The sequence below is a fragment of the Antennarius striatus genome, chromosome 10 (genome assembly GCF_040054535.1).
Source record: "Antennarius striatus isolate MH-2024 chromosome 10, ASM4005453v1, whole genome shotgun sequence".
Lineage (NCBI taxonomy): Eukaryota > Metazoa > Chordata > Actinopteri > Lophiiformes > Antennariidae > Antennarius > Antennarius striatus.
The window spans coordinates 5,798,907-5,811,687 of record NC_090785.1 but is presented as its reverse complement, the minus strand read 5'-3'; the positions used below and the strand labels follow the sequence as shown (position 1 = coordinate 5,811,687).

Genomic DNA, 12,781 nt, shown 5'->3' with positions numbered 1-12,781 from the left:
TAAAATCTGATTCAGTCTTTTGTTTGGTCAGTGATCGTAACCAGAAAATTCGTGTCAGTTTTGGAGAAAGGAAATTTTTGTTCATTTTTGTGTAGTCTTGGAAGGGAAATAAGGATTTCATGGTCCTCATGGAAGTTGAAGTAGAGAGGGATAATACATATGAAATGCATAAAAATAGGGTAGCTGTCAAACAGACAGAATGGAAACTAATGATGCCAGAGAATTGAAAGTAGTCTTTGTTTGAAATGTTCTGACATTAAATGAAGGAAGTTTTAATATGTTCTGGCATCAGTTGAAATCACACAGCAAGCCACTTCTGGATGGAATACTGTTTGTAGAAAACTCAGGTTTAGGAATTGGGAGAAACTTTGCATGAAGATTCAGTATACATTCATCAAACCACTGCCTGAAATACAAACCCTTTTGCTACAGCTGTAGTCTATGAACCGCTGATATTAAAAAAATTAAGGAGTCTTATTAGTAACTATTAGCAATTAGCTGATCAGATTAAAGTGGTTATATCTGAAATGAATTTGGATAAAGCTATCAGAGTTAAGTTACAGAGAGGGCACTGACCAGATAACAAAACAAAACCTTTAATTTAGCTGTTAAAGAATCCATTTCAATTATCTACAGCTGATCTAATCTAATCTGCCACCACAAAGCAACAGTGATGGTTCAATAAAAACAGCGCTGTGCCCTTCATGTTTTCGATTGCTCTTTTCAAAAGAGTGAAAATTATCACATAAACAAATCTTTCTCTCAATTAAATTACTTAAATAAGTAAGTAAAATCAGGTTATCACTAGCTCCTCATTGGACAGCTTGTCAGAATTGGAACGCATCAATATTTGCAAGTTAAAAGTCTCCGTCATTAATTTGTATGACTGAAGCTGCAAAAGAATTAAGGAGAATTCTGGTTATGAGAAGATGTGTTTCTACCAAACATGGTCCTGACATACAGTTAACCCATATGCCAGCCTGACACAGTGTCCAGTGTGTGGTGTGTTTTTAAAATAATGCTGAAGTGAGTTTCCACTGATCTACCCGACTGTGGAAGTCTTGACTCATGCCAGTCTGTTACCTTTGTGTCCAAACGCTGCAGGTAAGAACAGATGTACTCGATGCTGGCTCCAAACGGGTGGACGTGTAGAAAGGTCGAAATGATTCCTGGGGAGAAACAAACATGTCACAATACCTTCAGAGGGCATCATCTGTCAAACCCTGACACTCTGCCAGAGGATGCACTCCTTCTCCTCTCCTCTGGCTGAGTCTAACACAGCCTTCAAGTGGCTTCTCCCAGAATCCCAGTGCAGTTAAGAGCCCCTTGTATGTTGGGGCTCCAGATTAGAGGGAGTGTTTAATGACAGCTTTGATGCCGTTGTTTCTCATCAAAGCCATACTCTTCCCCAGCTCAAACAAACCATCTGCTATCAGCGCAGAGGCAGGGCCAAGAGAGAGATAATCTTCCACCTTACCTGCTTAGCAAACCAGTAATAAAGCACTTAGGGACAAACAATTGAAACAGAAACAAGCAGTGTTTAAGTTACAAAGCTTTTCACTTCTACAGCAACAATGCTTCAATCACTTGAGAATATTTAAGAAGGAAATACTACTCTAAGACTTCAGTGTTTGCCACACAAATGATGAACTAGCCTCGAGCTGCTCAGTCGGCAAGGAGTAAGATAATGACTGGGCAGCTAATGGTGCATTGAGATACAAAGCCAAGTAAGATTTCATTTTGAGGCATCTGCAAGAGATGGTCCACTGAAGCGGTTATCCTGTCTGTGTTTTAATTGTCTTACAGATTAAAGATTATGCAACTCTTTTACCTTACAATAACAGGTTGAAATCATTGCAGTTGGGTGGATGGTGCCTCCCTGTCACTTGTTTCAGCATGGGGTAGGATATCAATGTGTTCTGCTTTAAGGCACTGCATTACACACAACACCTAATGTCCAAAGAGCCCTTCAACAGAGGACATTAAAAGGGGAAAAAGGGAGCATGACCAGGCAAGTGGATGAACTCAGACTGTCTTTTAGTTGTGAGAGCTACAAAACAGACATTGAGTAGAACTTGCTGGTGAATTAATTTCAGGTGGCTTGCTGAGGTTTATTTTGTGATGTTGCTCTTACATAATATCTTCTTGTGTTAGTGTAGTGTTGCATGATACGGATCAAAAAGCAAGTCTGGTAAGGTTAACTGGTAACATGCTATAGAAAAATGTCCACTAGAAGGCCCTCGTACCTGGAACAAGCTCCCTGTTCAAATCTGTGGGGCAGATGCTCCCTCAGTGTTTAAGTGTGGGGTTAAACCCATCCTTTTTGAAAAAACTTACATTTAGGTCTCTGATGGGATTTTTATGGGGGTTGTTCCTCGCCCGGACATGAAACTATCATGATGCTGTGTTTTCTACTGTTCCAACAGACAAATCTGTTGGAAATTCAAGCCTAAGTTTTAAAATGTGGTAGAACTTTGTAAAAGTTACAGTTGAACCAGTGCTCACAAATAGCTTGTCAAACAGTATGTATTAGCAAGATTTATTTCGTTGTGTTTTCACATTATATTACTCATTATATTCTTTAAACAAGGCAAAACGGTCATTGCAAATGAAGTACAGTACATATAAAATCTGACCCTGTGGGTATGACTGGCCCGCAGGCCAGATATTGGACATTCCTTCTCTAAACACAATGGTGAGGAGAGGGAAGGTCAATTGACATCAAACCTTTTCTGTTATCTTTGGAGATTTTGATCGGTTTGGCTTTCTAACTGTGGCTTTCTGTGCAACCATGGAAACAACCACGAGGTGAATCATGCAGGAGGGGATTTAACTTGGGCATCCTGAAATTTACACAATTCTTCCAGCAGAAATCTGACACCCAAATGAAGGGAGTTGGCATTATCTCTGTTATATGAATTAAACTTAACTTATACTAATTAAACTTGTATTAACTATGTCTTGTTTTGTATTTCCTCTGTTTTAGGCTGCAAAAAAAAAGGAAAAAAAAAAAGTTACAGCCGCTGTGCTTGAAAGCACTTTAATTCAGCGGGTGAGATGAGGGAGGCAGTGGGGTGCAGCCTCGAGGTGAGTCAGAATATCAGTGCAGTCATTTGGAAATGACATAAACACTTCTGCCTTCAGATAAGGTCATCGAATGATCAGTTGTACTACATTGCTTGTAGGAAGCATACTGATTCTTTGGAAGTGCTTACCATTTCCATTTCATTTTATCCTTTTATGGAGTATATTTCATAAAAAAGTGCATAATAATCATCTTACTACAAACCCAGCTAAAACTATGGGCCATTATGCTGATAAACTGCTTGCAAAAGTGTGTGGAAAGTTGCGTAACTATCTCTCAGTCCATGTGTGTTTGTGATCGGAACTTAAATGTGTAAAAGAATGCTTACAAATACAGACAAGCCATCATTTACGCATATAATTACAAACATATGGATTGAATTATAGTCAGACAACTGTCAACACATGCTACAAAAATGTCCCAATAGAAAACCCTCAACTGGTTGGTCCATAGAAAAGTACAGTAACAACTAGAACCAAGGCAGTCAGGGACTGCAACATCCCACAACACGCTGGCACATATAAACATTTTAAGTGATTGATATAATGTGAGAATGGTTTCAGCGTACCAACGAGCAGAGCTTCCCTTTCGGAGTGAATGGGACTTGGAGGATTCCTCTCTGTAGGACCTTCTCTCTCCTGACTACACGACACCAGTGTGGATGCTGTGGATTCCTACACACACACACAAACACACATTTTAAGTGAATACCCTACCAGTCTGATTGCGCCTAATTTGAAGTAAACAAGCTAATCTTAAAATGAAGCATGGTTTACGAAATGAAGACAAAATGCAAAGATCCCAGACAGCTTCAATTCCAAAACATAAACACAGAGTGACAATGAGGATGAGGATAATCAGGCGAGGGAGACTTTCCAGCCAGCAGCTATATTTCCAAGAGAGGGATGAAATGTTTGTCACACACTGACACAAAAAAAAGACAAGTGTAAGCCAAACAAATAGAGGGAAAGACTTGGAAGACCAATGAACAAATGGTTTTCTGCCAGCTGGAAGAAAAATGCCAGAGGAACAATAAAAGATTTTTGTCTGTTTGATGTTCTACATGGCGATGTGTACACTATTTCCAGTTTATGTGAGTGTTTGTGTGATTCCTGGTGGCCTTTTTCTGTTGTTAATCTAGTTCATATCACCCTGCGAGTGTGTATCAGTGTGAGAGTGTGAAGACATATTCACATGTGGGGCCATTTTGATTTTATGACTCCTTTATTTCGTAGCCCAGTTGTGTCTTGGTGATTTATTCAATGACAAATGCAGACGTAGTGAATTGGATTGGCCTGTAATGATTTGTCATGTCGCTGGAAGAGGTTAGCAAGGAAAGTCAGACGAGATGAAGAAGAATTAAGACTGAGAATGAGGATAAAAAAACAATATCTGGAGAGGAATGGGAAGGTTCAAACATTTTTCCACTTACACTGGTTTGATTAGCGCTGTCCTCACAGCCTCTGTCATCTTGCTTTGACATCTCCAGCTGCAACACATTAGGAATATGTCAGGAAACAGGCTACATCCAAGTATACACAAAGAGGAGACCACAACCATGCATATCATGGCGTGCAAAACAGACAAATAAAAGCATTCTTTATTTTCGTAGCAAGGTCAACAGCTGATTTGATCAAAGAAGGAAAGCTAAGATGTTGAACTCGATAAGGAAACAGTGAACTCTGTTTGAGCTAAAGCTGACTCCATTGGATTTGGAATTTTTATCAATGTGATTTATTCTGACTTTGTAACTACATCAGTTGAGTGATAATTGCTCGATTTGACTAGCGGTCCTTGATTTATTTGTTTCAACTGTTTGTTAGGTTTTTGAACCTCTCAGTGAAACTCTCCAACATTGGGACTTTTAGCACCTCACTGCAGAAAAGTGCTTATGACTGATTACGTTGCACAATTTCACTAAATGAAGCAGTAGTTAAGATGGACTAATTTACAATTATAGGGCATGGTTTTTTTTCAGTTTTACTATTTTTCTTCCTTGCTAACTAGATTTTTTACTTGGAATCTATTTGAAACCTGGAATTAAGATGTTAAAATTGAGCCGCACTCATGTGTATGTAACCTATGGAAGCTGGAAGGATAAAAATATAACATCCCCTTCCCCCACTGGAAATACAATTCTGCTTTGTTGGAGTATTCCTCTAATCAGCAAAATCAATCACTCAATCAGTAAATGTAAATAATCACAAGTAGAATGTCTAAAGCGTCAGCTGATTTAGATCTATGCAGTGATCCTAATAGAAAAAGTCAATAACCTGACTGACGTGCACTGCAGTCAATCCAGTAATAAGTGGTGACAGCAGGAACAGTGAAAAAACCCAATGATATGAGGAGATCTCCTGAACACAACAAATCAACCCACATGAACTGCTAATCTTCAGAGAAACTAACACCCAAAAATTGATTTCCCTTTCTCCCTTTAATGAAACTGCCTCTTATGATTCATGTTGTTCCACATGCAGGGATTTAATTAGCATATTTCCCAGGGCTCACAGCAGTGGGGACACACTCATAATCAAACACATCACCATTAATACGCTATTGACAACTCTAGCTGATCTGAAAGAAGGGATGCGTTTGCAAATTACTAATTCACCTCTACGTTATTTGAAACCTGCAGTCAGCTCATACATCTCAGAGCGAGCACTTCCCCACATGGATTGAGAGCTTCTCATTTGTATTACTGTCCAATTTAATAGGTGATTGAACCTGAGGCTCATTTTAATGACAGCTCTTCCTCTCATTATGCTGAGCCAGAAGGAACATTAACAAACATTAAGACCTGAATACTGGGAATATGGCACAACACCTGAAACATTAGTAAACATGACATGTTTATCACAGAAATATGACCCACGGAATTTGAAATTGTTTAATGAGCTCATGATACGCAGCGTTTACGTGTTTTCTTGCATGTGAGTGTGTGTGTGTTTCTGTAGTGGCAGCTCACTGCAATGTAATACAAGATTGATGTTTTTTCAGGATCATGCCTCAATGTAAGCAAGGCTTTAAGTCAAACAAATGTGATGTTGGGATGGATGAATAATGGAACAGGACCAACTCTGAATGATGATGTAGCCTCGCATAATGGGTCTGAAACAGCACCAGCAGCTGACAGTGGTGCATTGCCTTGATTAGGTATTACCTCCCTGTCTAGTGATCACACTATTGTTATGTCAAAATACTGATATTAAACACACATCTCTATTACAAACTTTCATTCAATGCAAACACTCAAAGGACAGAATGTTCAGAAAAGAGAATATGGGATTTTTGTGCTGGTGGTCTTGAAAACTTTCAGCTGCAGACAAACAAGGAAAGAATTGTACTGCGGTAAAATGAGCTCAATATGTTTCTACTTAGGAAATGAATGTATTTCTTCTGGGTTCTATGAGGTTGCACTAAGGCCATGCAATCACAGAGGAGTGGTAACATAAGTCAAACTGGTCATTATAATTTTTTTAATAAATATTGGCCAGATACTTGTTTTTGCAGAATATTTTTTCATGTCATTGTGGACCTAACCTTTGCCCTTTTGGATATAAAATATCATCACTTCATTATTATTTATTATTCAGCTACACATTTTTGAGAAATTTCATCACACTTTGAATGGGTGGAACTGATAACAAACAAGGCATACTGTTTTAAGAGTCAGAGGAAAAATGCTTTTGCAAAATTTGAAGCTTGGGCTTCTGTGGCTGACGACATCCATTTACATTTATGATGACACTGATATGCAACAACAGGAACTCAGTGTTGTGACTGTTACCTGAAAAAGACAGGGACACCAAAGCAACACTTGACACTATAAGAGACGCAGACCTTCGCTTTTTAGTTATTATGAGATGACTGGGATGGTGTGGGATTTGAACCTCCAGCCTTGAAGTTATTGGATGACCCACTCTATCATCAAAGCCACAGCTGACCAATATTGCTGGATGCAATAATCTTCACATAGCATAAAAATGTTAAATGATTGACAAATTCTTGCTCCACTATTTACTGGTAAATAATGTTATCATAGCTACTTGCAAAAGGATATCTTCATTACCTCACAGATTAAACAACTGTTGTCTACTAGACCAGGAGCTTCTGACAAATCAACACTAAATATACACTGACGTCAACACAAAACAACTTATTAGTCTAATGCTATCCCGAGGTGTGTGTTTTTGCAAATCAACTAGGAAGCATTTCCTGTAATATTGTTTTCCATCAGTTGCAAGTTTTCACACTAATGAAAGCTAAACAGTGAGGGACAGTAAACTTCAAAATTTGTATCGCTGTGTTTTAACTTATTAGTAGTGGTGAATTAGAAATTAAAGAGTTCATTAGATTGGGCATTAAGACGGAGTGAAACAGCCTCTCTGGGAAGAAAATTGGAAAACCAAATCTAATTGAAGTCTGAAATTGTCTCACTGTGGTAGACATATTACATTCAGTCTATTTTCTCACTCTATTCATTATTTATTGATGTTTTATATCTTATATCTTTCACATGTTGGGAGTCATCTTGAACTTTTGTCTTCCCCATTAAAGTGCAAATAAGATGTTTATCAGTGTCACATAAAGCGAATAACTCAAAAATTAACTTTCTTTTAAAACATACCAAGACATTTTTTTTGATAGATTCCCCGTTTCAAACATAAAATGTGTAGTCTGTCAAACTAACCTGCATATTCTGGAGTCCTTCTTTTAGGTTCTGGACCTGGTTCTTCAGCTGCTGTTTCTCTTCCATACTCTTCTCCAGTTCTGTCTCACGTTGTTTTAATTCTTCTCTCATATTAAGCAATTGCTGCAAAAAAACAAAAAGCAAAGCAAAAAAAAACAAAAAACACTGAGTTGCTAATGCTCCTGTGAATTAATTGTGTTGACCCCACACTGAAACTGTGCTGACAGAAGATAACCAATCATCCATTTCTTTTATTCATATTTCGCGTGTAATCCTTACACCAGTAATTAAAACTTCAGCTTAATTCAAAAAAGCAATTACAGACTGACAAGAATTAGGCCTCCAACAAACATCTTTTGAGCAAAAAAAAATTGCTGTGTCACATTGTCTCCCACTCTATTTTGTTTTGTGTCCAAGAGGACTAATTTGCCAAAGCTTTTGCTTGTAAATACTCAAAAAATACGAATTACATGTAGGTGAAAAGCTCCTTTGGGTGACACAAAAACTGGCGTTTGAAAAAGTTTTGATAGCTAACAACTATATTAATCATCTCACCTCAATTTATGACCTGTAGTTTTCTGCTCGATGAATCATGTCTTGCTGTGCTACTTCAAACAAAATAGTTTGCGACAGGCAAGGTGTTTTTTTCTTTTTCTTACAGCCAGTTTTCATTTGCAAGGTTCATATTAAAGGCATTGCAACTGCCATCACTACATTTAAAATCAAGATGCTGTCAGGACTTGCTGAAAATATATAATCGGAATTTGTGTGTACAAAGGTCTCTATGTTGTATCGATATCTGATGTCCTCTTATTCATCCAATTACTATTTTTTCTTTGAACACAAAAGAGATGTAACCTGGAGAAGTCATTTGTCTGAGCAAGCAGAAATGAAGGGTAGTGCCTCAGAGGATTCTTATAAGCACAAATCAGCTGTAATTTCTATTACCTGTGACAGTTAGATAAGTAAGGACAACTGACAAATGGCAGAATTAACCAATGTAGTAGCCATTGAAAACAGAAAAGTAAGGGCTTCTGACATTGAAGGGTGAGAGTAGTTTGTAAGAAGAAGGGTTGGTCATTCTGAAAAGATCTTGTATTTAATATATATATATATATATATATATATATATATATATATATATATATTTCTCACTATTTGTATGATTCATTTGTAATGTTTATTTCATCTGTTGCTATATTACTGAAGACTCAGAACGACAACTAAAAGGATCACGTGGCAAGATCTGTTAGTTACGGATTAAGTGAATTAAAGGCAATTTCTGTGTGATGTCAGCATGATGAATAGGATCGCTACTTATTAAGCAATATTAAATATTAACATTAATACAAACATTCCAAATTTCTTGTTTGGAGTTTTCTATTCTTCTCAAATTAATTTGAAGAAAGCCTCAAAGAAATTACCTTCTGTAGAGTTTATATATCAGATTAGCAAAAATCAAAAACCCTCTTTTGGGTGTTAATTTGTATGTCTCCTGATGATACAACAGAAATTAATTTTGGAAGTGCAATGGCAAGTGGGGAGACAGAAACACCAAACCAGCTGGGTCACATGGACTGACTTCATCACAGAGCTACTCAGTCATTCAGAGACGGCTCCATCTGTTTGGCACCTTGTCATGTACCCAGATAAATGGATGACTTTTAGAACACCCCAAAAGTAAGGATAAAATATGGTATTTATTCCCAGGTCATAAATCCCATCCTGTTATGGTAAGCAGATGGGGCACGGGACAACATAAACTGAAAGCAGTTTCTTTGGTAGTTAACAGAATGTTTCTCAGTGAAAGTTTTTGCAGGTGGTGCGATTCTGAAGCGGATTAGGTTCAATGTGCAAATCATAAAAGTGACCTCTATCCTAACTCACAGCCAGCCCCCTGTTGATATAAGTCATTCTTATTTTAGTTCCTATAATTAATGACAGACAATGAAATTGCACCTGTCTTGATAACTCTTGATATACTGAAAAAAGGCCTGAGGCAACAATTTGGGATAAATCACCATTCTGTCCCTCATAAAGCCTGAAGAGCAGAATTTTATGAATATACATAAACATTTCGTCAATAATTCAAACTGGTGATACCAAACATTGACGGATGGATGGTTTGTTTGGAAATATCGAATAATTGCATTATTTTAAAAATACAGGTCATCCAGATCTTTTCATGATATTTTTCTGAATTTAAAGTTTCCAGCCATTTCAACAGTAGGGTTTGTTTGTAAGAATGATCAGCGTGCTCAAATCTTAGCACACAACCTTCCAATCCAAGTGAATCCCACTGCAACTTCAAATATACTTTGGTTGAATACCTTTAAAAAGCTCTTCACTAAATACAGCTACTCTTGACAGTTGTACCTTTCTACTTGTTCCCACATAGCACTCTTTTTAAGTACCGAAACAGAAGTGAACATTAGATGAAACCTACTGTTGGACAGAGAAAAATTGCTTGTGTGTATGCACAGTGAGAGCTACCTTCTGCATGCCTTGCAGAGCCTGCTGTAGGAAACTGAGCTGTTGAGAGTGGGTATTGTCTTCTTCACTCCTGATAGGTAGATTCTTGCCCTGTTCCTGTTTTAGCAGCTCCACCTCATTCCTGTAGGCGTCCAGCTGACACCGTAGCGAGTCATTCTCCTCCTTTAAGGCTTCTGCTTGGGAAACACCTACAACATTAAGCATCAAGAAAAATATGTCCTCTGTTACTGTATATGTAAAACACAGAAATGCATTCAGTTTAACCTTCAATACCACCAAATTAATAAGTAATGACTCCCAATGAGCCTCATTTGTGGAAACACTTCAAAAACAAGTGAAAATAAATCAATAAAAGCATTAAACTATCTCTTCACTGACATTTGCAATCATGATTGGATTGCTAATTGTTCATTTGAGTGAGACAAAAAATATTGATCATGATTGTGGGATGCTTTATCAGCAATGAGTTGAAAAAAATGTAGACCAAATTTAAATTTTTTGGAAATTTCAGTAGCTACTGGCATTTGCACTGATAGATGTTTGTGGATGAATAACTTTCTCAGATTTATGCAGAATTACTTCAGGAAAATATCTGGTTTATGTCTTAGGAAAGGGAGCAATGATTGCTTTCAAGTCTTTTGAATATGACCTACTTCTACTAACTCATATGTTTCTAAAAATGCTAAAATGTATTGATCTTTAGGTATGATTGGTCAAAACCCATCTTACAAATATGTCTTAATCAAAATCACCTAGATCTGTTCAGTGTAATTTATGAAACCTTGTGGGACTTAAAGAAGACAGTCAAACAAGGATGTCAATATCACTAAAAAACAAACAAATCTAAGGTAGTCTGACAGTCAGTTTAACAGGATTCTGATATTTTCAAAGTAATTATGCCATTTCTGATGATCAGATATATTACTTACTGGTATTAAATATATTTTTACAGAAAAAAAAAAGATTGCATGTTGTGTCACAGCATGATGTATGACATTTAAGGCTAAATTGGAAGCATTCCAGTGTGCCCTGCTTCCTTCACCTAGCTGACTGAAAAGAAGTGCTCAAAGATGCTTTAACAGAGCTCTGTACACTACACAAAATTGCCAATATGCTTACCTAGTTCAAATGTGTTCAATATTCTCAAGCCATTTTGGAATTAGTGTTGTAATATTCCCACCATGTCTGATAATCAAAGATCTAAAGAAAGCTGTGATACCTGTTTTGTTCAGTAGCTCTCAAATGGACATTTGACCTGACCTATTGAGCAAAGAGAGGAGATGGTGGGAGTTATAATATGAGACCTAGTCAGCTCCACATATGTCTAGTATTATCAGCACAGCTCTTCTCCTGTTGGCCTTGAGGGGAAGCTTGTTGGAAGAGTGTAATACAGAGTAGACTGATGAGATAAGCCCCATCATGTGCACATGAAGGTTGTGTGTGTGTGTGTGTGTGTGTGTGTGTGTGTGTGTGTGTGTGTGTGTGTGTGTGTGTGTGTGTGTGTGTGCCCATGAATGAGTATCTGATTGGGCTCAGGCTTTGTGGGGGTGTACATGAGTGATGCGTCCAGTCAACGATGGACGACCACTGGCAGTGTTAATGAACTCCTGCTGGTTAAAGCCTACGTGTCCACGCTGGGCTTGCTTGCACTTTCTTCCTCGGAAAATGAAGATTTGAGGTGAGAAAGTATTGATCTGAGAGTCCCATCAAATTGATGTGAGGAGAAGTCAGCCACTCTGAGCAATCCCCTTTCTGTTATATAACAGGCAGCAGAATCGACCTGTGAATATCCATGAGTGTACATGTATGCACACACCTACAAGCAAAGGTGTTGTTTTGTATTCTGTCTATGACTCGGGTGCAGAGGATTGATTCACTCTTCGCAGTCACAATATAGGTGTTATTAACAGGGCTGGTTGATGTGTCATCATGATCTTCATCTTAAAGGTTAGTGGGGTTTAGCTTTCAGGTTTTTGGCACAAACAACAGGAAGTGTCATATAAGTGCATGCCACTTCAACGTATCCTGTAGCACTGAACAATTATAATAACTGCCGTATTGGCCCGAATATAAGACGATCCCGATTATAAGACGACCTCCTCTTTTTCAAGGCTGAAGTTTGAAAAAAGACTTTTTGAACACCAAATTTAATTTTTATAGAGAAAATAATTACAGTACATCTGAAACAAATGATTATAACAATATATTCGAGAGAAAAACTGTAGTGCAATAAAATAATGCAAACTGGTTTAAACTTGAGAGTAGCTGGGATTTGTCATGTCAGAACATTACTCCTCGCGTCGCAAACATCCTCTGCCTCGCTGTGCTCAGTGTCACTGTCCTCACTCCCATTCTCTGGCTCCGCTGGCTCCTCCCATAGCACGTCATCCTCACTGCCGTCCAGAGCATTTGATATGCAACATTTTTTTGCATCGTAACTTCTCCTTACTTCGCCTTAACCTGGCCGATCTTCGACCCACTTTTCTCCAGATGGTTGCTACGTTTCTCCA

The 12,781-nt window shown here is 37.9% G+C and overlaps 1 protein-coding gene across 3 annotated transcripts in view; it reads right to left on the bottom strand.

Annotated features, from left to right (window-relative positions):
• enox2 (ecto-NOX disulfide-thiol exchanger 2) overlaps positions 1-12,781 on the bottom strand; it is a 151,773-nt gene that overhangs the window by 2,261 nt on the left and 136,731 nt on the right. For all 3 annotated transcript variants that reach the window (XM_068325394.1, XM_068325395.1, XM_068325396.1), the window contains 5 exons: positions 10,272-10,459; positions 7,779-7,901; positions 4,518-4,574; positions 3,654-3,759; positions 1,084-1,169 (listed from right to left, as the gene is read on the bottom strand). In XM_068325394.1, coding sequence (XP_068181495.1) covers positions 1,084-1,169; positions 3,654-3,759; positions 4,518-4,574; positions 7,779-7,901; positions 10,272-10,459 — 560 coding nt within the window. The remainder of the gene's footprint in view (positions 1-1,083; positions 1,170-3,653; positions 3,760-4,517; positions 4,575-7,778; positions 7,902-10,271; positions 10,460-12,781) is intronic.